General features: G+C 38.7%; 1 protein-coding gene across 11 annotated transcripts in view; it reads left to right on the forward strand.

Moving 5' to 3' along the window:
- Nucleotides 1-23,079, forward strand: part of MAGI1 (membrane associated guanylate kinase, WW and PDZ domain containing 1) — a 452,701-nt gene extending 429,622 nt beyond the window's left edge. For 4 of the 11 annotated variants that reach the window (XM_069736561.1, XM_069736562.1, XM_069736566.1 and 1 more), the window contains 6 exons: nt 1,660-1,863; nt 7,921-8,011; nt 8,107-8,167; nt 9,952-10,098; nt 12,412-12,550; nt 20,502-21,433. In XM_069736561.1, the coding sequence (XP_069592662.1) occupies nt 1,660-1,863; nt 7,921-8,011; nt 8,107-8,167; nt 9,952-10,098; nt 12,412-12,550; nt 20,502-21,283 (1,424 nt within the window). In that variant the 3' untranslated portion in view covers nt 21,284-21,433. Of the gene's footprint in view, nt 1-1,659; nt 1,864-7,920; nt 8,012-8,106; nt 8,168-9,951; nt 10,099-12,411; nt 12,939-18,649; nt 18,739-20,501 lie in introns of those variants that run through there. The other 7 variants (XM_069736568.1, XM_069736569.1, XM_069736565.1 and 4 more) reach the window with 4 other exon arrangements.
- Nucleotides 23,080-25,905: the final 2,826 nt, after the last annotated feature.

Here is a 25,905-nt window from a genome sequence, read left to right on the forward strand (position 1 = left end):
GTAGCTTGAGCCCCAAAGCACTGAAGTGTTTGGCCTCTTACCAACCATTAGAGCCAATAGACACTTGGTTTAGGATAACAAATTACATTTATGGATTAAGGAAACTACAGCACAAGTGCCGGCGTTTCACCTCTACCTTGAGGGCCAACGGACTCAAAAGAGCAAGCTTGAGTCAGAATATTGTAGGGATGTACCGTAAATGTTCCCTGTTGAAATACTCAATTCAAAATGGGTCTCTCACTAGATTTCACAATATAAACTGCATAGATTCCCTAGTCCTAATGAGGCTGATATATTTACTCTGAAAATCCATGCCAGACTAGCTCCATGGCTGCATAATCCTGACACTAAGATGAGCATTTTATGAGTCCACACAGCCTGACTAACAGCTGCAGCTTGTACAAAACAGTGTGAGATCTCAGCAGGGAGAGAAAAAAACGGAGCAACTGACAGTAAGGCTAGGTTGGTGGGGAGTCGGCATCAATGAGGAGGAGGGTCACTGTGAAACTGTCCATGAAGCTAGTTTGGTGGAAATTCCGCATCAGCAGGGAGGAAGGTCAATGAGGCTAAGTTGGTGGCGATTCAGCATCAGCAGGGAAGAGGGACACTGAGGAGCTGTCAATCAGACTAGTTGAGCAGCAACTGAGTTTAAACTTTCACAAAGGATTATATTTTAATTGTGAAATGGAATTTTCAGAGTAAGGACACTGAACCCATCAGGTCTACGATCTCTTTCATAATTTTTGCAGTATGTAATATGAAATCTGGTGGCAGATCCACAATAAGGACACCTGTAGCTGACTAAGGTCAGAGTCCCTCATGCAATATGGTAATTTCACCCATGTTAGACTTAGTAGCGAGATAACATGATCTCACCATAGTGTTGATGCTGGAGCTCTCATACTTCTATCTTTGCCACAGCTGTTAGACCAAAGGAGTATATTCCACTATCAAGCTAATGTTCTGCTTCATTTATCTAACCTGAAGGGGAATCTGTCTCTAGAGTTTTGCTACCTGATATGATAACAGGATGATGTAGAGTCAGAGTCCCCGATTGCAGCGCTATGTCACTTGTCTGGCTTCCATAATTTTGTCTGGCTTCCATAATTTTGTCCGACTTATGGAGAAATTGAATTTTTGATGGCCATCATCTGAACCTGGTTCTCCTAAATACCCTCCATACAGTTTCACTAAAGCCAGTAGGCATCAGGGACTCTTACAAGTCCTACATCACCATAAATCACAATTTCTAGACTTCCACAAAATTATTTATAGGCAAGATACAAGGAGCGGTATTTAAGATAGGATCCTATAGCAAGGGCCAGTTGGCTGTTTGCAGTTCTATAAAGTCATTCTGAAGAATACTGACGATGGGTCCACATCTAGGATTTCCATTTGCTCTTAGCAAAATAAACAAATATGCAAAATTCAGCAGCTTCGCCATTTTTTTTCTCAATATGCCACCGAACTGGTTGTCTTGCCAATGTTTTTGTTCACGTGAGCAGCACAGCTCATCTAATAGCGTTTGCTTAATGCATTATTAACCCTCAACCTTCTGTTTCCTTTTCTCAATCTTTCTCTTCTATACCCTTCAATGTCTTGTCACTTTTAACAAAAATTGTGACACTAAAAAAAAAAAAAAAAAATTAAAAAAAAAAGCCGGAAATGCATGTGTGGCCATGCCCCATAAAATAGGTCGGATAATAGAAGGAAGCCCAGCAGACCGATGTGGCAAGCTCAAGGTGGGAGACCGGATACTGGCCGTTAATGGATGTTCAATCACCAACAAGTCGCATTCGGACATCGTCAACTTAATCAAAGAAGCTGGAAACACTGTAACTCTCCGCATCATTCCTGGGGATGGTAACTATTGAATTTTGAATTTTCTTTGTACTTACATGCCATTAAAGTATTGTAAAAAGGGTCTTTCAAAATAGATTTTCAGTCTTGACCACGAATATTTGTCAAAGAGGTTGAAGAGGCCTGTGGCTATGGAGGTCCATGCTAGAAATGGTTCCTCACTATTTAGATCTGGTAACATTCTCAGGGAATGGAAATTGCACATATTTTTATTGCAGGCAAGTGGATGAAATTTTAACAAATCTCATTCACATTCTGAAAAAAATGTCATATGGAAATGGAGCTGATAAGTAGAGTTGAGCAAATTTTTCAAAATTCGGTTCCGAATATGGTAGACAGCGAATATTGCTTTTGCAATATTCGCCAAACATAGCCGAATGTCATTGGAGTCAATGGGAGTAGAATTGACTGAATATGTTCGGAGCCGATCATCAAACATAAATTCGGCATGAATAGGGTACCAGTATGTCACAAATACGCCAAATTCAGATTCGGAGACCGATTCCGAACATATTCTTTCAACTCTACTGATAAGTTTGAGTTGTTGACATGTGATCACTGCAGCTAACCAAAGCTTGTAGCGGTCACGTCAATGATGGAACTCCTGGGGCTCACAAAACATTGTCTGCAAGGATCTCGTGACCTAACAATGACACGTGAGCCCCAAAAGACCCGGCACTAACATCACTGGATTAGTGTTGATATGGGAAATGAGTATAGGGTGTTTTTATCTAACATCGGAGGCTTTTGCATTTATGACAGGGTTGTCCGAGTAGTGCACAACCCTGTTAAGGCCACCATACACTCATGAGAGTAAGATCACCAAACCTTCTACGACAACATCGGTACTGGCCAATAGTGATGAGCGAGTGTACTCGTTGCTCGGGTTTTCCCGAGCATGCTCGGGTGGTCTCTGAGTATTTATGACTGCTCAAAGATTTAGTTTTCCTTGCCGCAGCTGAAAGATTTACAGCTGCTTGTCATCTTGATTACATGTTACGGATTCCCTAGCAACCAGGCAACGCCCACATGTACTCAGGCTGGGTAATAGCAGTAAATCATTCAGCTGAGGTGAAGAAAACTAAATCTCCGAACACTAACAAATACTCGGAGACCATCCGAGCGTGCTCGGGAAAGCCCGAGCAACGAGTATACTCGCTCATCACTACTGGCCAACTGTCTAATGTGCAACGTGGCAGCCCAACTCTCCAGATGGTGTAGGGTGAGAAAAGGGTCAGGAATTTTGACTTCCAAAACCAGTTACTTTTGTTGCCCTTATGGTTAAACCACCATCACAGTGGTTTACTCTTGTGGATCCTGCATGTGTATGAGGAAATCAGGAAAGATGGTTCCCGACAGATCCCAGAAGTAATAGTTAGACCGCCACCTTTAATCCAGTTTGAATTGCTGGATGGAAGTGGGAATTTTTTTCCCAAAACGTTGGGTTGGTAAAATGTCTATGAGCATCTAACCATTCTTGGATGTTGTGTTACATTGAGTCTACATGCTCCCATTATTAAAGTCATCGGGGACATCAAAAAATATCCTCCACCCTCCTAATTTTTTTTTGTTTTGAGGTTTTTTTCCCACAGTTTGGGACACATGGACATCCAAGACATTTCTTGATCTTAGTCAAGATGATTTGATTAAATATCATTAGGTTTTGTTATTATTGGACCATGTAATAAGTAACACCCCAGATATTTTTCGGAGCTGAGGGGATGGATAAGAGACCACTCACATTTGACATTCAGGCAATTCTCATAGAGGCGTTCATTAGAGCATCCATAATCCGGGTTATTAGTTAATTAGCTGTGATATTACTTTTAATATTAGACCCAAGTGTCAATTTTGAAGTAGATGATGGTGAAAGGACCACATTACCATTCATTTACTTATCTAGGCCAAATAATATTATTTGTGTAGCGCAATTATTAAGTACCGTAACCCACACCAGTTCCTAGCAACACACAGTGTTCTGAATTGTTCTGCTATTCAATTTCAAGAGCTTTTCATTTTTATTTATTTTTATGTTTTTCTTTATATCTGAGGGGGAAAAAGAGGTTTTTTTTTCCTGTTCTTCATCTCTTAAAATCTCTATAAAAGCTTTTTACATCTCGGCAGAATGCTGGAGCCGGAATGCGTCGTGTATTAGTTAAAAGCGCATGGCTGTTAAAATATTAGTTCTCTTGTTTCAGAGAGAAAGTTTTGCATGGAGAAGTGGCTGGAGAAAAGACGATTGATAATAGAATATGCAAAAAAAAATGGATTGGTAGACACGTCAATATTGTTTTGGACCTGTATGTTTTTTTTATCTGTAGTGTTTTATAGATCCATGATTGAAAAATCACCATGGCAAAGTGATCATTAAAGTAGTTTATGAATTATCCCATAGACTGTGGCTAATTCGTAGTTTCTGCTAAGACCTGTCTGATCACAGCCTGGCAACTAGTATTTCATTTCCCTGCAGTTCCTCCGCAGGTGAAAAAAGGAACTACATTGTGGCTGTTGAAATCAGTGGGTTGTCCATTTAGCGCATGATCATGCTGGGTCCTCCAGAGAGAGAAATGGCTTCTTGTATTAAGGCTCCAGCTAATTCATGGTGGTTCTAAACTGAGGACTTATAGAGTTTTTTTTTTTTTTTTTAAGATAAAACTACTTTAATTAAAAAAATAAATTATAATGAACAACTTCATTGTAGAAAAATATTTAGAATTGAGAGTCCTCAGTGGTTGATACCTTTTAATGGCTAACTGAAAAGATGGTAACAAATTGCAAGCTTTCGAGACTACACAGGTCTCTTCATCAGGCAAAGAGTCTTTGCCTGATGAAGAGACCTGTGTAGTCTCGAAAGCTTGCAATTTGTTACCATCTTTTCAGTTAGCCATTAAAAGGTATCAACCACTGAGGACTCTCAATTCTAATTATTTTTCTATCTACTGGCTAACACGGTACCAAGATATATATCTTTCCTGTATCAACTTCATTGTAGAATCTCCATAAAGGGGGTCATCTTGTGAAGTCACCCACTAATCCGTATGGCCTTACTAGTGAATATTAACCTTATGCAGAGTGACTTAGACACAGTTCATTGTTGCTGCTAAAAATGGGCAGTATTTGATGAGGCAACTCCTTTACATAGATAGATTTACCCCGTGGGTAAAGGTAAAGCTGCCGAAAAGCTTATAAAGTGCATGGCCGCTTGTATCACCCCATTATATTGAAAGAGTGAAAAGTGGATAGTTGTCCTGCTGCTAAGACCTGTTTGGATGCTAGTATTTCATTTCCCTGCAGTGCCTCCGCAGGTGAAAAAAGGAATTACATTGTGGTCGTTGTAATCAGTGGGCTGTCCATGTACCAAAGGATCGTGCTGGGTCCTCCAGAGAGGAAAAAAAGATACTCCTTGCATTACGACTTCAACTAATTCATGGTGGCTCTGAGTGGAGGGCTCCACTACATTATCCCAAAATGCCCTTAAAGAGTAGTTTTTTGTTTTGTTTTTTACGATCAAACTTTTAATTAAAAAAATAAACTATAATGAACACCTTTATGATAGAATTTTCTTAAAGGGGTTCATCTTGTGAAGTCACCTCCTGTCTGTATGGCTTTAATAGTGTATATGAGCCAGATATATTGGGGTCCATGTCACTCTGTAAATTCGTTGCGGAATCTAAAGGAGCTAGTCTCTGTTGAGAAAACTCCTTTACATGCCGGTAGGTTAAAAATGATAAATCTTCCTATGTAATAATTGCATTTAAAGCTGAATATCAAGAAAAAAGACCAAAGAATATTTATATTGCGTCCATGGTAGATATAGAGACAAGAGTCATATTAAAGCATCATTGACCTTTGGATTAGTATTTCTGGTTATAGAATATTATAGAACTTAATTATAGGAAAAAAGCTGTATTGGAGAGAGGAGCAGATCCTATGTTTTATGGAGCCGGTTACTCATGTGATGCTTTAAATAGGATACAGTCGATGGTTATGTGTAATGACCCTCATCTTGTTTAATAGATAAAATATCTTCGGGCCTTTTCACGGCATATCGCGCAAATTACAAAATATGTCTAATGCACTTTGCCTTTTTGTACTTTCTACTACCAATTTGTTGATGCGTGTAGTGAAAAAAGTCTGCAGAAAATAGGAATTGCATAATGTAACAGGCTTCAGTGGTTTCATTTGTCGGAATGTATGGTCAAGTAGCTGCTGTACCATTTATTGCTATTTTTCATGTTAGTCAATGATATTAAAAATTTTAAAAAAAGCAAAATCTCATGGATAAAGTCAAAATGGTGCCCCCTATTGGAGAGAAAAAAGATGGTATGCAATTAAGGGGCAATACAGAAAAAATGTACTATCTCATGAAGGTATGGTCGAGCTTACATGAGAGTCTTAAAGGGACACTGTCACCTGAATTTGGAGGGCACAATCTTCAGCCATGGAGGCGGGGTTTTGGGGTTTTTGATTCACCCTTTCCTTACCCGCTGGCTGCATGCTTGCTGCAATATTGGATTGAAGTTCATTCTTTGTCCTCCGTAGTACATGCCTGCACAAGGCAATCTTGCCTTGCGCAGGCATGTTCTATGGAGGACAGAGAATGAACTTCAATCCAATATTGCAGCCAGCATGCAGCCAGCGGGTAAGGAACGGGTGAATCAAAAACCCCAAAACCCCGCCTCCATGGCTGAAGATTGTTCCCTCCAAATTCAGGTGACAGTGTCCCTTTAATGGTCCTCAAAGTTGCTCCAATGGCCACCTCCAACAACCCCCTTTGTTTTTGTTTTTTTAAAGGACTCGCTAGCGATCCAGCAGCTACAATCATAATGATCAGCTGTTATCGCCAAATAAGCTGCGAGTGGCCACACTTTTATTCTGCAGTGGCCACTGCTGGAGAAATTTGGTATTGCATGGCACTTATTTATATGATTGGATAACTGTTAGGGCACAATTAGACGTTGGTATAAATCGGAGCTGTCACGCTCGGGTCAGGAGAGCTGATGGCCTGCGATCCGATCTTAGTCCGACATCTAAGACCGTTTGACTGCCTCATTAGAGATGAGTGAATTTTTTGCAATTTGAATTTGCCAACTTTGCTGAATTTTTCCCCAATTTTTGATTCCCAACTAATTGATTGACAGCAAAATCTGTAATATCTCTGAAATGAAGTGTGTAATACTCTCAGAACTCCTAGGACTGCATCTAATTCTTTTCGAGCTCTTTAACAGAAACACAGTCTTAGTAATTTCAAGACTTCAATGTATATAGCCATGGGTAAATTGTTTATCAGTGCTGTCCTGTCACACACGATCTGTACTGTTTATTCAGTGTTTTGTGACTTTCTGTCTATGGCCAAGTTATGAGCTGTGACATTCTCTCACTATCCAGATTCAACTGGCTGCTGCATTCCCTTCTACAGCTTTTATAGAGGTTTTGATAGTCCTTCCTGATTGATTTTGCTAAACCATGTGATAGCTGCAAGGAATTCTGGGAAACCTGCCCAGCTTATCCAATCTATTGCAATGTGTAAAATGGTGAAGGTCATTTTAGGTGATTCACACGAAGCAAATTGCAAGTTGTTCAAATTTGCCCGGTTGAGGAAATGCCTTAAAAAATTCAGCACAAACTCAATTTGTATCGAATCAATTCGCTCATATAATCTCTTCCAAAACTAAACCGTCTCTTTGCAGTGGCTTTTGGATAAGACTAACATTAGAAGGCATATGGACAGGGTTATTCCAAGTGACCTCCCCTTTAATATTAAAGACAATACACCAAATATTTGAATCACAAAATAAAGTGGCTGACTGGTCATTAACTGCATTACAACATTAGATTAAATGTAGACAGCTGACCTAACAAAGAATATTTTCCTTTTTTTGCACTTGTTCAATCGCAGAAGCGAAAAAAAAAATATTTTTGCGAGATTTTCCCTTTTCCAGACCATTAATGGGCACATTATGCAAAATAAGTGGCGTAATTATACTGCACTTACAGAGCATTATTAAATAAATCTATGCAACATTCTTCCCGACTCTGAAACATCTTTCATTCTTGCAGAATCCTCTAACGCTTCATTATTGACCAACGCCGAAAAAATCGCCACAATTACGACCACGCACACGCCTCAGACAATAGCCCAGGAAACAAAGTAAGACTTTGTCATAAATGTCCGTCTTCAGCAGAGGTTGGCAGGTTTATTCGCTGCAGGGTTACATTGTTTGTTTTGTTTTTCTTTAACTATAGGAACAATACAAAACCAAAGCAAGAGCCGCAGTTTGAATTTAAAACTCCACCCGCTACACAGGTAAGAAAACTTTTAAAAAACTTTTATCTTTTGAAAAAATATTAATGTGGAATCTGAAATTATTTTTTTTTGGTTGGGGGGGGGGGGCTAATTCCCGCTGGATTATTTTGTGGGTTAGGTTGACATGGAAAAAAACAAACATCATATTATACTCACTGTTCCTAAGCCTTCCGTTGACTACTTACACTGCCGATTCCGCAGTTCCACTATACTCTGTGTAGGTCTTTGGTTCTTTGGGCAATGTGGCTCAAGTGGGGTCATGTTGAGAGGGGAAGTACAATACATGTCATTGACGTCAGTGACATGCACCATCCCCACTTGACCGCATGGGTCACAGGGCCAGAAAAACTGATAACCTGCAGAGACAGCTGGGGAACTGCAGAGACAGAAGTGTAAGAAGTTAAGGAAGGGAACCTAGGATAGGCGAGTATAATATGGGTTTTTGTTTGTTTTTTTTCATTATTTTAACCCAATCCACTAAAATAATCCCAAGTCCCTGTTTGGGCGCCAAATTTTTAAAGTCACTGTAATTTTGAATTCTTACTATTGCCAAATAACATTTTCTTTATTCATGCAATATATGGCAGTGGCGATTCTTTCAATTTGAGCAAAGTTTAGTCGTACCTAATTTAATCTGCCTGCTGAATCGAGTGAATCTGCTCTAAATGAATATTAAATGTATAGAAAAAAAGTAGAAATAATATTTAGACTCTCAGTAAATGTAAAACACGAGCTGCAGAAATGTTCTGAGCCACTTTGATTTCTTTTCTGCTTTCACCATACGGTTGCAGCATCCTTATAATCCCTACCCTTTAGCAACAAAGAAAATAATTGAAAAATATGTTTCAGTAGCTCGCAGTACATCGGGCATGGAGTATATTTTCCCCAAAACTGTTTGGTTATGGAATTTTTCATAGCTCATTCATCAGGTTTGGGAGACAGATATTGTGTTGATGCAATACTCGCCTAATCCAAGCAGCCTTTCAAGCTCGCAGATAAACGGCCGTAACTCACTTTAATGAGCATCGAACAAAATCGGATATGACAGATATTATACTTGTATTGAGGCTGGAAAATATTCTTACTGCTGATATAAACCGATAGTGGTATATAAAGGATAGTATTGTCGTACCAAGCTACCATTCCAATTACACCATGAAACTATTGAGACTTCTTCAATTCGGCAGGTATTAAATAATAATACATTTGATAATGTAACTTAAAGGGGTAAGTGTAACCAGCATGGAACTCAATCTGAAATCTTTCTTATGGCACCTAAGCCTAAAATTGGTCCAGGTTTACGTAATAAATTGTCATTAAGGTGGCAAACATAGGGGCAGATTACACCTCTGCCAATGATAAGTGTGGACCCTATTCTTAGCCTCTCACTAGCATCCTTGTATGTGTTGTTAAAGGGAAACGATCACTAAAATTAATTTTAAAGCATACTTCTCCAATAAAACCTTAGAATAGTATGGTCTTGCTGTCCTCAACCCCAACAAGTTAAAACTTTTTTGTGCACATATCAGTCTAATATGTTTAGGACTTTCTAGATTTTCACTCATGCTTTGTAAATTGCCATTCACTTTGTTTCCTGTCTTTGGCTTCCTGGCAGCATTCTAGATGCTGGAACTTCCTTTCTGTAACTTCTCACTGTTTCTTGGCGGAATTTGAACCCAAGACCCCAGTGCTGTAAGGCTGCAGTGCTAACCACTGAGCCAATGTGATGGATATATTAACCTTACAGCATGCTAATCCTTTATTTCCCTTTTATATTTTTGCAGTCAGAACAAGACTTCTACGCAGTAGAACTTGACCGAGGAGCAAAAGGATTTGGGTTCAGCCTACGAGGAGGGCGGGAGTATAACATGGACCTTTATGTTCTGCGTCTTGCAGAGGATGGACCAGCGGAGAGATGTGGGAAGATGAGGGTACATATACATTTAAAATTACACCCTTGCACTCATATTTCATCTAAAATGTAGCATCCTAAGCCATTCTCCAACTGTACGTTTACTAATGATTGCTTAGATTTGGCTCCTTTTTAAATATACAAAGGTATTTAACAGACCTTCCTAGATTTTCTCCTAATTAAAAGCATATAGTTGTTAAAAATCGTATCAGCATGTTATTCAATATCTCACTGAGTTATCAGATTTTTACATTTTATCAAAATATATGGAATCAAATATGTTTTACAGATTCAACAATTCCTATCCATGTGCCCTATTGGGGCACATCAGAAAAATGCCCCTTACTGTGGACCTGCTACTGTGTTAGCAGCTCTTGATCTGCAAGAATAGACCTTGGCGAGTCAGAATTGCCTAGTTTTTGCTCCTATTTATGTAATTCCCTCTGCCCCTCTTGACTATACCATCTTAGTTTTTTTTTTTTTTTAATACCCTATATGGTTCCAGAGATAGGGTCCTTTTTATTCAGTGCTAATTTCTATGCCCTTTTCCAAGGGGGCAGTGCTTACCGGGTAATAATTTAGATCATCCTAAAGACCCACCCCAGAGGATCCTGTGAGCCATGCCACCTTGAAAAGAGCATAGAAATTGAGACCAAATAAAAAAGCTAATTTCTCCGGAACAGTATGGCAGAGTTAAAAACAAATAGAGTGAAAAGCGGAATACTCAGGGGATCAGCGGGAATACAATAAGAGTAAAAACTTGCCACTTTTGGCAGGTCCTCTTTTTGTCTTAAAAAATATTTTTTCATAATCTGTTATGATTTTACAACATCTCTAAGTTGAAAACATTATTAATATATTTCAACAATAGGACAAATTAAGTCAGCATCTTTTTAGCTGCTTCCATGGCAACAGACTACAGAACCATCACTGTCTCGGAATTCTGTAAAAAGTGATACTTTGTAGTCTGTTGCCAAGGAGATGCTTCTGACAAATTTTTGTAATTATTCAACAATAGACCACTGGTAGCGTAAAACAGACAACTGGGTCAGAGCTTAATGCTCAGTTAGATGTTTAATTGTATCTTAAACCTTGTTGTATCATGTAGATCTCTCATTAATAAGGTCTAATTGATTATTTGCAATTAAAATAAAAAGTCCCTATGGGGAAATGATTGGCTCCAAAGTTGACACCAAATAAGACCATTTTTTGCTCATCCCTTGGGGCCTCTGATGTACACTAAGTCCAAAGAGCTCCATACACAATAGATAACTGTTGTTCCGCCGATCGGTCGTTCAGCCGATCGGTCATTCAGCTGGCAGCACCCGCTCTACTGTTCTTTGAAACCGATCTGTTGCCAGACTCCTCCTTTGGTGGCTGAACTCATTGAGAGCAAAAGGGATAGTAGTCCAAAATTCGACCTGCTGAATTCTCTGTTTTTCATGACACCATCTCTTGGGGGAGAGTCTGGAGACAGAGCCCACCTACATCAGTGGGTTAGGCCAACATGAGTGTAATATGTATGGGAGTCCTAATCTATGGTCGACTGTTACACATCCAAGTTTTTTTTGTCCTTGAACAGACTGAAATTTTCTGGACTGTCCACAAGTCTCCAGATCCAAACACAACAGCCTCTTATATGCCAATGAGATTGTTGCGTTTGGGTTAGGAAATGTATGGCTGGTTTGAAAATTGCGGTCTGGACACACACTTTGAAACTTAGAAATTACTCCCAAGTCTCCCAGCTTCCTGGGGGCGGTGCGCGCTGCTGCTGATTGACAGTTTAGGCCGGCGGCATGTTTGCACCACAAGTCTGAAAGGAGGACTCTCCCTTACTGCAACCAAAGGCAATATTACCTCTGCAGCATCAAAGTAGTACAGGGGCACCTTTAGAGCCAAACTTGGAAGTGCTAAAGTAAAGAGCTTGTAAGCACAGTGTTCCTTGCCTTTTAAAACCAACCACCATTACTACTAGATTGCCCGAAGAACCCGGTATCAATCAATAAACTATAAAATTAAAAATTCCTCTGTTTTTGAGAGCGAGAATTTTCAATAATCGGTAGATTGGCAAGTTGCTTGTTTTTAACCATTTACGCAGATGAGACCAGCACTTCCAAGTGAACTATATAATTTAAAAACAAAAGTTGAAAGTAAAATGCCATGTACTAAAAACGGCGACAGATTGGAAAGTTTTTCTGCTGTTTCCAATTTGGACCTGAAATCCGTAAAGGACAAATAATCCATTGGTGGTTAGTAGATAATATTGAGTTTAAATTGTTTTTTAATCGTTTTCTTCCTGTAATTGAAATACAAAAATGTTCTTGACTTCTAGGTTGGTGACGAAATTCTGGAAATAAATGGGGAGAGCACAAAGAACATGAAGCATGCTCGGGCAATTGAACTGATAAAAAATGGTGGCCGGCGAGTACGTCTGAGTCTGAAACGTGGGGACGGTTCAGTGCCGGAATATGGTGGGTCAAACTCTGAAAACATTCCTTTGCTCCCTACCATCACTCCATGAATGATCTCTCTCTGTCAAGAATCTGGAGCAGGAAATACCTTTTTTTCTTTTTTTCTTTTAATCACCAGTGTCTTACCAACTTTTGCGAAATATGGTTAATTGCTTCGCTTGTACTGATTTTTTTCCGCTCTCCTCAACCTCTTCTTGCTTCTGTGGACTTGGGGCTCAGTAGGAAAAAAAAAAAAATAACTCAAAAAAACCAAAAAAAAAAACCAACGTAGCATCTTTGATGAAGGAGAAACTTAATGCAAAACCTTATCTATTTGTTAAAACTCAACTGTGTTGAACTGTGCCAAACTGTTTTCATCCTTTTGTAACAAATAAGGAATCCGCCATTTAAAAAAAACAGCAAAAAAAACTAACAAAAAAAAACCACAAACAACAACAACAAAAATTGTAATTCTTACTGGGAATCTCACACGTTGAACTCCTTCCTAATTTGCCTGCGCTGTTGCATAAAGTATGTGAATTGTCAATTTTCTGCTTTTTCCAAGCAGTGTTTAACCAGATAAGAGAAAGATTTTATTTGTCAAAAGCTTAAATGAAAAAAAATAAAACAAAAAAAATAAATTTTATTTAAAGAAAAAAAAAATGCTATCAGGGAACTGGATATTCAGAACGTAATTCTATTTTACGTCAAGACTGTATTAAATATATTGTAAAATATTCCTATTTAAGAGAATTGTTGATAGGGCCATATATATATATTTATATATAAGGCTTTTCCCAACCAAAGGTCTTTGAGGTTTCTATGAAAGCTGATCTGAACTCATTTCATCCCAATTTTTTTTTTTTTTTTGCCACCATGAGTGCATATTACTTGTTACGAACCATCATAATCTGCACGTTACAATTGCTAATAGCTGTCTGTATGGGATCCAGTAGATTATTCTCTGCATGGATCCATCTCCTCCGTGCAATATGCCGATACAGGCTGCATTGCGGCTGGAAATTTTAGCATCTTAGTCATGTGACTAATTACAAATTTTATAATTTTTTAATTTTTATTTTTTTTTACAACTAAAGAGGAAGCATCCCATTTTATAGTCTTGCAGCAATTGCAACAAAAATGATAGTCGTCTATTAATACCTATATTTTTAATATAAAATTAAAGTTGAACCAAAGCATAAAGGGATTGTCTGTAATGCAACAATAAAAGGGGTCGTCTTTTATGTAATTTTTTTTGCCCCCCCCCCCCTCCAAAAAAAAATACAGCGCCACTCTTGCTCGCAGACTATGTTTGGTATTGCAGCTCTGCCCTTTTCAATTCGAATTAAAAAGACCCCTTTTTATTTATTTATTAATTTATTGTGTTTTTTTTTAATGTCTGAACCCCTTTTTCATATGTGAGATAAAGTAGTGATCGTATGGGCAGACTTCCCTTTAAAGAATATTTTAGCCAGCCCCCCCCCCCCCGCTTAAATAAGCTACTTACATGCAATAGATTTTAAAGAGTAACTATAGTTTAAAATTTATTTCAAAATTCAATAACGAGACACTTTGTCATATATATTAACAGAGATATCAGCTTCTTTCTCTTTCTGGACTGATTATTCAGTCGCATTTCATGGGTAAGATCTGTATTCGTGAAGACAGATTTTCCCATTACTGAGATAGAAGATGACAGTTGGTGCTTTTAAAGGGAACCTGTCACCTGAATTTGGCGGGACTGGTTTTGGGTCATATGGGCGGAGTTTTGGGGTGTTTGATTCACCCTTTCCTTACCCGCTGGCTGCATGCTGGCTGCAATATTGGATTGAAGTTCATTCTCTGTCCTCTGTAGTACATGCCTGCACAAGGCAAGATTGCTTTGCGCAGGCGTGTACTATGGAGGACAAAGAATGAACTTCAATCCAATATTGCAGCCAGCATGCAGCCAGCGGGTAAGGAAAGGGTGAATCAAACACCCCAAAACTCCGCCCATATGACCCAAAACCAGTCCCGCCAAATTCAGGTGACAGAGTCCCTTTAAAATTCTATGGAGATGGGAGGAGTTAGAGGCCGACACTGACATTCTGCTACTAGACTGACTTGAACCACAGTTCCAGATTTCCATAAAACTTTGAGCACCAACTCTCATGTCCTATCGAAATAATGGGAAAGTCTGCCTTCATCAAAGACTGATTTAACCCCGGAATTTAGAGTGCAACATCATCCCAGGAAGAGAAAGAAGCAGACTTCTCCAATAAGATATATTACAAAAGTTTCTTATTCTCACATGTACTATTGATTTATGAGGGGAAAAAATCTCTATAATACAGGATCTTCCAACAATCTAATGTCTACGGGGGTCAGTGGTGTCTGATTGTGTTCTATAAAGTTGCCTATCCTAAGTATTAGTGTATCTGATGGTATCCGGCAGCCTCTTTGTCTTCCATGGATATACTATCCCTGTTTGGCTCGGCATGTTAATAGTGATATTGGAGGGGTAATATTTTTCAGATGTGTAATGCATTGCTTCTCAAACACTTGAGGCATCTCTTTAGTTGTCAGGGAAGTGGTTCGGAGTATCCGGTTTAGCCACACAACAGACTGAAGGTCAACTGAAAGGATTCAAAATGTTGCCCTAGATTGCGACCAATTGTGGTGTCCAGGCATGACTATCTCCTTGCTGTCGAGGCCTCAGGAGAGAAAAAGATCAAGAAGCAATGGTTTAATGTATGTAGTAAAGTAAGTCATCATCTTTGTACAAAACCTTCCATATGTCCGAGAAGGTAATAGAGGGGGTATGCCCATTAGGACCCCTTCAATAAGCCAAAGCAGAAAGCCTCCACAAAGTGCAGATTTTACACGTAGGTGTGGGGTCTACTATATTATCACATAGATAGTAACTCGGCAATACTTTGTGGACAAGACTATGACAACTAGAGCCAATATTATTCTGGAGAAGAATGGTGGATAGATAACCCCATTAGTGGTGGCCTAACGCATTGGATTAACTTTGGCCAATTTTGGTGACACCGACTGAACATTTAATTTGTATTAGATGTTCCGCCAACATTCCTTAGACAGGTGTCATGGAGAAAAGAGGCATGTTGAATTTCAACATGCCCTATCCTTTGTTTTAAAGGACTTGTCCAGTACTTTTCTTGTTCATTTTTAATGCCCAACTAAAATAAGGAAAGCGTATACTCGCCTCTTGCACCCGAGTATATGCTTTGCTGTCAATCAGTGGTCGCTGAACGGCTACTTTCTTTACTATTTAGACAGAGCAGACATCAATGATCGGCTGCAATGCCCACGTGACATAAGTGTCAAAAGAGTGGCGCCGCCAACATTGCTGGTGCAGTGAGGAGTATAAGCTTCTCTTATTTTACTCGGGCTTTAAGGAGGGGTTCTCTAAGTAGAAGACAATCCCTTTAAGGGAGATAGGCTGTCACTAGAGGTGTCTTTTACCTTTTCTCGATTAAAAAAAGCATGCATGCACAATCGAACCAGGCGTGCATGTCTATGGGGTGGTCGGGATGAATGGCTGTCGGACATTTATTGAACCTCTGTATGTTTTACCAAAGTAGTGTATTCTCATTTTCCAAACCGGCTCACGGTTTATCCCTTGTCTTCCCGTTGTCTGTTTTATAAGAAAATGTAAGAAAAAGTGCAAGTAAAGACAAAATTTCTATAAAAAATACCCAGATAATTTTCCCACAGTAATCTTAGATGGGCAACATCTGGCCCATCCATAACCCCTAAAACTCCAACAACTTGACTTCTCTTGGTCATCGCCAAACTTTCTAACGTTTTGATAAATTTGCCCCAAAATTTTTGCCCTAACATGTAGAGATGAGTAAATCAATTTGCAGAATCGGTGTCCAGTGGCCAAGTCAGTATTCTGTGGCCTCTGGAAAGTAGCTCGGCATACCACCTCCTACTTGCCAACATCTGCTGCTTCGCTTTTCATTAGCTAAAGTGGCATGACGTCACCATTGCGGTGTGACGCTCACGTAAAGTTACGCCACGCCGGTTCATCAAAAGCAGATGCTCGCATACTGTAGGCGGCTGGCATGAGTCCCTTTAATAAACCGATCATGTGAAGAGAGAGACAAGCTACATCCATATACTTGAAGAGAGGATTGTCCTGATAAAGGCGTCCTGCCTGACCTCGTAACACGTTGACTTTTAAACCTTTTTAAATTAAAACCTTTATTTAATTTATTTTTCAATTTCAGCAGCGCTTAAAGGGAATCTGTCACCCGATTTTTCGCCTATAAGCTGCGGCCACCGCTATCAGGGGCTTATCTACAGCATTCTGTAATGCTGTAGATAAGCCCCGATGTAACCTGAAAGATAAGAAAAACAAGTTAGATTATACTCACCCAGGGGCGGTCCCGGTCCGGTCCGATGGGCGTCGCGGTCCGGGTCTGGCGCCTCCCATCTTCATGCAATGACGTCCTCTTCCTTGTTTCCTGTTGTGGCACCTGCGCAGGCGTACTTTATCTGCCCTGTGTATCTGACCTTTCCCAGCACCTGCGCAATGCAGTACTTTACTCTGTCCTCAACAGGGCAGATAAAGTACGCATGCGCTGGAGCCGCAACAGGAAGCAAGGAAGAGGACGTCATCGTATGAAGATGGGAGGCGCTGGACCTGGACCGCACCAGGACCGCCCCTGGGTGAGTATAATCTAACTTGTTTTTCTTATCTTTCAGGATACATCGGGGGCTTATCTACAACATTACAGAATGCTGTAGATAAGCCCCTGATGGTGGTGGCCGCAGCTTATAGGCGAAACATGGGGTGACAGATTCCCGTTAAGTGATACCTCCGTTCTTCTCCTCTGAACCATAAACTTGTTAATATCTAGCACGCCCGATCGTCATTTCTGCTCACCTCTCTCATAGTCAAGAAAGAGCCTTGACCCAATGTACATTAGATTGTTGGAACCCGCCAACGTTATTGGCCACTCTAGGTTTGAAAAAGTGATGCTTCCCCTTTAATAAATTGTTGCCAATTCCGAAGATTTTTGAAAAATTCCGTTAAGCTGAATTGTTTCTTAGCAAGTAATGTGTTATTATTATTTTTTATTACACCATGAAAAAAAAATTGAAAAAATTCAAGAGCAGAATTATTGATGGCAAACGAACAAGATCCACAGCATCAACATATCATCGTTAGCCAATTTAGGACTATTCGAAGGGGAAAAGCAAAAAAATTAGCCGCGAATGAATTGTATAGGAATGCAATGCTGTCGGCATCGATTTTCTGTATATATTTTTACTGTCCAATACTTATTGGTTTCCCGTTAAAATGCACTGTATTGTAAATTACCATTTGTATGACTTGTCCTGTTGTGAGGTGTTTCGCCTCTAGACGACACGGCTGTTGCACTGACAAAAGAGATAGGAAGCCAATTTAATGGGAAAAAAATGTGTTTTTTTTTAATTATTATTATTTTTTCCTGTTTTAAAAGAAAAGTCAAAGACTTTGAAAGTTGTGCTGCTAAAAAGTACAGGTGTAAACCGTCATGGGGTCAACTTGTTCCTTGGCCCCTATTTATTACAAATGTGAAGTTCCAGCTTATTACCTCTTACTATCGAACATGCTTCACAGTGAGGCTGTATCATTTTGTAATGAGTTTTTCTTTTTCTTTTTTGTATTTTAATTTGACTGTTGTGGTCTCTGCTGTGGACTTGTATATATCTATAATATATATCTATTTTTTTTTATTATTATAATTTTTTTTTTTGTTGAATGTAAATGTTTTTTTTTTCCTCTGGCATCTTGTCTATCTGTTTCCTGTTTTTTGGAAAAAAAAATAGTTATTCTAGTCTTGTCTGTTAAAAAAAAACAAAAAAAAACAAAAGAAAAAATTCACATTCTAGATGCCTAATGTCACTATAGAAACTGCAGATTTCACAGCCTTATTTGGATGTCATCTAGCCAAACCTGGTCGGAATTCAAAATAAACCATCCTGAAATATGAAGATTGAATAATTTTTTTTTTCTCTCCTTTCCTCTTTCAGTATGTAGGGTTTCTAAATCTTCTGCTTTTTCTCTTTCTTTCTCTCTGTTTTTCACTTCTTCTCTTGGTGCGGGGGCTATACCTTCCTCAGCGATGATACCTCCTAATATCGCTGCATGTATGAGAAATGAAAAGCTCGGCGAGTCTTGCATCTACCTTATGGGCCAAAATCAAACTACGGTTTGTAGCTAAATCACTATTAGGTGTTTCTGTGCTGTGGCCTAATTATTACCCATTGCTTGTGCTTTGCTAAAACTACCTAAGTGTATACAGCAACTCATGAACACCTTGCATTTCCCTGAACTGTATGTGTAAGTACACTACTTGGATGTTAAACATGCAGGCCTTGTTATTCCATTGCGACCACTTTGCAGAATTATGCTTGCAAGCTTAAGTGATATACATTTTTCAAAAGAAAAAAAAAACAAACAAGCAAACTTAAAAAAAAAAAAAATTAAAAAAGTCCTCCCATGTGCTCGTCAATCGGCAACACTAACGATGCTGGTTATGTGGTGTCAGGTTTGTATGTGCTCTTAACGAATTTATAGGTTATCAAGTAGACATTAAAGTAGTATATCATTGTGGAAGGATTTAGGTTTTCTCTGCCAGTGATGTAAAAAAAAAAAAATCGCCATAATGTACAACATTGGCTATGTATCAAGGGCACTTTTAAAAGACCACCATTTCTACGACTCAACATTATCAGGAAGGGTGTAGGGTTGCTTACACGGGAGGAGATAAATGTTAACAAGGTATGGGTGGGTCTACACTTATGTTACTCAACTCCAGACGTAAGGTGCCGTCAACAGGTGATGATTCAAGGAGGATATCCATTAAGTCCCCCGTACACATTAGTTAGCCAAGCTTGACGATTTTGGCATAACTTCCTGACTATGTAGTGTATTTACTGGCCTCCAAACTCTGCTCCAAATAGAAGCTATCAGGGAAGAGAAGGATCGATAGTTGGAATTTCAACTCCCAATCCTTTTGTGTTCAGGGAAAACCAGTGTCCTGCAACTCCAGACCTAAGGTGCCGCCAACAGGTGATGCTTCAAGGATATCCATTAAATTCCCCATTACACATTCGTTACCCGGGCTTTCCGATTTGGCAAACTTGCTGACTATCGGATGTATTTGAAGGCCTCCCAACTACCACCAGTAGATGATGTGTGGGGAGAGGAGGATTGGTAGTTGGAGTTTCAGCTCTCAATAATTTTGGTTACATGGAAGGAAGGAGTCAAGCAGTGACTTTCTCCCCCCTCTGCCCATTGCAAATGGATGCGTGTTCTCACATGCTAAGCGCTTACATGTATTGGGAAGTTGGAAGAGATTTCTGTCTGCTGAACTAAAGTATATGCCTGGCTTTAGAGCAAACACTTGTGGTGGTTCTTCATGAACTGAAAAGACCTAGGGTCACTTGTGAAGTGCTAAGGAAGTCCTGAAAACATAATCTGTTGGGTGTTTTTGAGGAGTTCAAGCTCAAGTGTTAAAAACCTTTCTGAAAAATTCACAACTATGAAGAGTTATCTTATAATTATCACAAATTGGCCAACAGAATAGAAGATACTTAAATATCCAGGCAGTGACCGAAAGTCCATCTGTTAGTGGCATTATGATCACACTAAGACCATCTACTTTAGTGAGGTCAACTTTCAACATTATGTATATTTCAGGGCATATGTCCTGTTTCTTTGGGATATTCAATTATATTATTAGCTGGTAAGAAATTAAAAACATTTAGGCCATAACGCAAAGGTAGATTGACACCAAATTTGACCACACCAATGTATGTGCTAAATTAAAGTCACTGTATATTAACAGGCTTCAGTTAATCAATAGGTGTACTGACCGCTTTAACAAATGTGTGTTGCAGACACTAACCTAGGAGAGGAGAGCTTTCTCATGCTTAAGTAAAAAAAACTAATTTTATTTTTCCTCTCCAGAACCCAACAGTGACAGCATCAGCCCCACAGCCAGCTCACAAAATCTTTCGAAAATGAACACACTAACACCTGAAAGACATCCCATGCCATTGGAGTTCAGTTACCCACCAAATACTCACAATTCATTACAGCATGAGGAAAAACGGACTTATGTCAAAGACCCTAAAGGCAACAGGAACTATAACAGACAACACACTGACCATCACACTTGGAATGGGTCATCTAAAAATAATTCTGTACAAAGTAGCCGAAGGGACAGGTCCCCTGAGGCAAGACACCCAAGGCAAGGGGAAAAAATGGTGGTTAACGGACAGAAAAAAATGTCTCCTGAGAAGAGAACAGAAGGGGCAAGGAGTAATGAAAATACATTAGAAAGAAAAGAGAGAGAGCGGTATGAACGAAGGAGAGATGATTCTCCTCGAAGAACACGGGAAAGGTCACCTGCACGAAAGAGGGATGGGTCACCAAATCGAAGAAGAAAGTCACTCGATCGGTTTATGGATCCAAGAAGATCACCTGATCGAAGAAGAGACAGTTCTCCTGATAGGAGAAGGGCAAAGTCAACCGATAGAAGAAGGGAAAGATCTCCTGATAGAAGAAGAGATCGCTCACCTGAGAGGAGAAGGGAGAGGTCTCCAGAGAGAAGAAGCCGAGATCAAAAACCTGGTAACAGGGATCGGGATGATACCAGTCTGAAATACGACACAATAAGAAGTTCTAAACATCCCTCAGCACAACGGAGGAGACCCTATAAGGAATGTAACACAGATCTCAGTATCTGATCCATCTGATGTCACATTCTTTTATCTAAGGAGGCTCTGAGAACATCAAATTCTTAATAGTGTCTTACCGAAGCACCTAACGATCCTAGAGCTCCAAAAAATGTTTTATGCAGATGAAACCTTACTACAGAGTGTTGTGCCTGATGTATATTAAAGAAAGTATTTTTGATGTATTTTTTTTAATTTATTTGCCAAATGTAAACCCCTAAGGGATAATAACATGTTCTTCAAGAAGCTATTTTATTGACGATGTTCATTTATGGACTTTTATTTTCAGACATTTTCTTCCGTGGAACATGTTCATAGCACTGGAAAGCAAACCACAATTTTTTTCATTTTTTTTTTTTTTGGGGGGGGGGTCTAGTCTTAATTAACACACTTTTTGACTGTTAATTACCTGAAATTATTGATTTAATTAATTTGAAGGATGATGATTAATTGAACTATGAGTTATGGTTACATAAGCTGGTGATGGGATGTATTGAAATGTAGAAGACCAGATCGAAGACAAAGGAGGTAACTATGAGAAGATACCTGAGACTACTATTGCGATGAAGGACATATACAAGCACACTTCGCACAAGGATGATCATTTAAGTGTTTTTGGTTTGTAAGGTAGCTCTGGGATTATAATTCCCTAAGGATACTTGCCAAAGCCTACTTGCCATAGGTAATAAGAATGCAAAGTGTTTAAGAAAGATCAAAGCATGCTTCTTCATGACCATAGGGTGGCCAATCGTCCATTGTGCTACAATATTCTGTTGGCTCCTATCCTTAAATACACAATTTTCATTTCTTTCTAAAAAAAAAAAAATTTTCCAAAAAAATTGGGGAAAAATGGTTTTCTATTGGAAACGATAAGGTATACAGGTCCCAATGCATGGTCTAAAAACAAGTATCTGATTTCTTCTTTTCCATCGCAAGTCTTTTACAGCAGCTGTCAACACGTCTGCTGCGTATCCTTGGTCCAAGACAATATTGCGTTACTGCCTAGCTGAGCCGAAATGTCTGCCATCGCTCTGAATCTGCTGCTTTTACAGTGCATTGATGTAAAAAAAAACACAAAAAAACACAAAACATTTTCATACTGACATGAATGAGCATTGCGAGTCTATCACTGTTGTTGCTATGGTACTGTACAAAAAAAAGGCCAATCATTGTGTGTACAGAGTTAAAATTGTAATTATTCAAGCTTGTTAAAATAACGAAATGCCTTTTTTTCCATGTATAAAAGATACTTTATGACGATAAAAACAGAAAAAAAAAATGATGCAAGGAATGTGATAAGTGTTTATATTTCTGAGAATGAAGAGAAAAAATAAAAAATCGGGGATATATTTTAATGTAAACTGAATCAGGTATGTAAAAGTGTAATTTCTTTTCAAGAAAGCAGAATCCATAAGAGTGATTTGGAATTTTTTTTTTTACTTTTTTTTTTTTCCCATTTTTGAGACTTAAGACTAGGTTACTGCATTGCGGACCTCCATTATTAAGCACTTGTATACACTCTTCAGTCATCATATCATTTACCTTATCGATGGTGTTCTTCTATGTCTTGACAAAAAAAAAAAAAGAGGTTTGTGGGCCAATCTTTGTTTAAATACTATGCATTGATCGATTCAACACTGTCCATTGCTGTTGCTTTATTTAACATTTTGGGAGTTGATATATGATTTGATTGAAGCTGATTGTGGACTTTTGCCAGTAAAGGCAACGGAACACAATGTATGTAGCTAGACGAGCAAGTCTGTGAATGCTATTTTTATTATAAATAAAGTTTTTCAATACAAAAATGATCACGGTGTTAATGAGAGATGACGTTCCGCATGTTCGTTTTTGCTAATTTTTGGGATTTACAGCAAAAAGTAACCTAAAAAATTTCTCCCAAAAATGTCTTTCCAAGTAGTATCTGTTGTCTTCTCCAGGTCATCCACTGTGTAGACTCCCAACTTTTTTGACTTATTCTCCAATTTTGTTCAAAATTGTTTTTTTATTGAAAGTTTTAAAATTCTACAAAATGGGTTTGCACAACAGGAAGGAAAAAAAAAAAAAGGGAAAAATAGGAGGAAACAAGGGAAAAGAGGTTATTTTCCAATCTTGTTCTTCTAACCTTTTCTCCTTCTTTGACTTTTTCTTCTTCTCATTTTCTATGACAGATAAAGTACAGGACTAAGGAATGTGTATGAAGTTTTATAAAAAGTCTTGGAGTATTACACCATTTTACCTTTTCAGGTTCCTCTCGTAAACAAGAAGTGGTCGATACGAAACATTTACATCTAACCTCAGACGTATCAGAAAACTTTTTACGTCTCAAAGTTGTGGATCTTTAAAAGTCAGGATGTTTTTGTCATTTTTGAAAAAAAAACCCACAATATTTGATGTGTTAGATACTTCAAGACCAGGCAGGTGGATTCTGGTTGCGCAAGGTAGCAAGCAGGTTTTTCTCAGGAGACAACCCATCAACTCCAACTTGACGTAAGATTACAGGGAGCCATATAATGGCTATTAAATACAAAAAAAAAAATCTTTGAAAGGGTCGCATCCTGTAAGGAATTCTATATCAAATTTGTGTTCGTGAAAAGAGGTCACGTCAAGAAATAGCACCACTTGTAACCAGGGTCCATTTACTGTTCTTTACAACAGTCTGGAAAATAATATTTTTTGCCCCTATAAGAGTTAGTGGAACAATAACCATTCAGAAAGAAAAACTCCTTCCATAAAAGAAAATGTTAGAAAATCAATTCATTTTCATAGGGGATTTACAGGCAAGGACCTAGCATAGGTGCACAGAAGAATAGGCATTGCCAAATGGTGCTGAGTTATGCCAACTCAATAGTACCTACACTAGATGCCACTTCATTGTTTCCAGGTTGTGTTATAGTCCACACTGCTCTGGTTGAAGCAAACTTTCCAGCACATCCTACCAGTACAATAAAATGGGTGCCACTGGTTTCCACTTCTTTCCTTTGCTCTGATAAGTTTTATACACCCAACCCTTGCACCATTCAGATTTGACTTCAGTTTTTCATGTTGAATGGCAAATTAATAAATAGTTTAGTTTCATGAGGGACCATTGTTGGGACCTTCTCTAGATTGGCGGTCAGGAGCCTCCATTTCCTCCATAACCACCCAACCATGGCAAGTGGGAGAAAAAAGGCTAAGCTTCAAATAGACAGAAAAGACTAGTAGTCTCTGGAATGTACAGAAAGAGTAACCATGGTTTTAATTGGTTTTCATAATTATATTCATAAATCAATAGAGTGAAAATAAGGAACTATAGAATATACCCAATCAGAGAAACTGATTATTCATTCTGAGAATTGCCAGTTCATGGGTAAAATGTTCACTGAATCTGTACAGACTTTTCCATTACCTATAATTGATGACAGTTGGTGCTCATAAAGTTCTATGGAGAACTCTAGCTCCTCCCCTCCATAGAGTTTTAAAAGCACCAACAGTGATCTATCTCAGTAATGAGAAAAATCTGTCTTCACTCAATACAGATGTCACAGCTTTTAATCCTGAAATGAGTGTTCATGGTCAGTCTAGGAGGAAGAAGCAGGTTTCTTTGATAGGATATATTGCAAAGTGGCTTATTTTCATATGTGCTATTGATTTATTAAATAAAAATTAAATCAATGGTTTCTATTAAGTTTACAGCAATGCATAGAAGTTTCTCTACAAAGTTAGATACTTGCACTAGTGATCAGAAGATGTAAGAAAGACAGAGCCATATTGTAGGTGTAGGTTCCGGCAGACATGGCCGCTGCACATCTTGGCTTTGGCTCTAGGAGAGGAACACAGAACCCCAGATATCACTCCCATGAAAGTGATTAAAAGTCAAAGTTATGTTATTGTGCATAAGAAGGTACAGAGATGGGATGCAAACGGGTAAGTAGAAGATATTATATTATAGCATGTACATATTGTCTACCGATTCAGTATACGACTGGTCTGCCGCAAAAGGGGTGGCAATGGTGAGAATAGAAGATTTATTATTCTGTACGTTGGCCTGGAAAGTAGTCAGGATTGTAAATGAGCATGAGATGGGAAGAGATGAAAAAAACATATATATCTATATATATTTGCATTAATTCTCTGGCAAAGATGCACAAATATGGTTTAGAAAATCAACATTATTACATTTTAATTGAAAAAAAATAAATCTGTCTAGTGGTTAGAGCTCTAATATATATATATATATATATATATATATATATATATATATATATATATATATATATATATATATATATACATACACACACTAGATGGTGGCCCGATTCTAACGCATCGGGTATTCTAGAATATGCATGTCCACGTTGTATATTGCCCAGCCATGTATGTAACAGGTTAAAAAAGACTTAAAATAAAAAACAAACATATACTCACCCATCGTTGAAGTCCTGGCCCTGTGTGCGGTGCACGCGTCAGCTTCCGGTCCCAGGGTTGGTATGAGCGCAGGACCTGTGATGACGTCACGGTCACATGACCATGACGTCATGGCAGGTCCTTCTCACATAGCTTCCTTAGCATCGGAGGGTGAGAATCACGTTTTTTTTGTAACATCAGATCTTTTTACTATTGATGCTGCATAGGCAGCATCAATAGTAAAAACTTGG

The sequence above is a fragment of the Ranitomeya imitator genome, chromosome 8 (assembly GCF_032444005.1).
Source record: "Ranitomeya imitator isolate aRanImi1 chromosome 8, aRanImi1.pri, whole genome shotgun sequence".
NCBI classification, from domain to species: Eukaryota; Metazoa; Chordata; class Amphibia; order Anura; family Dendrobatidae; genus Ranitomeya; species Ranitomeya imitator.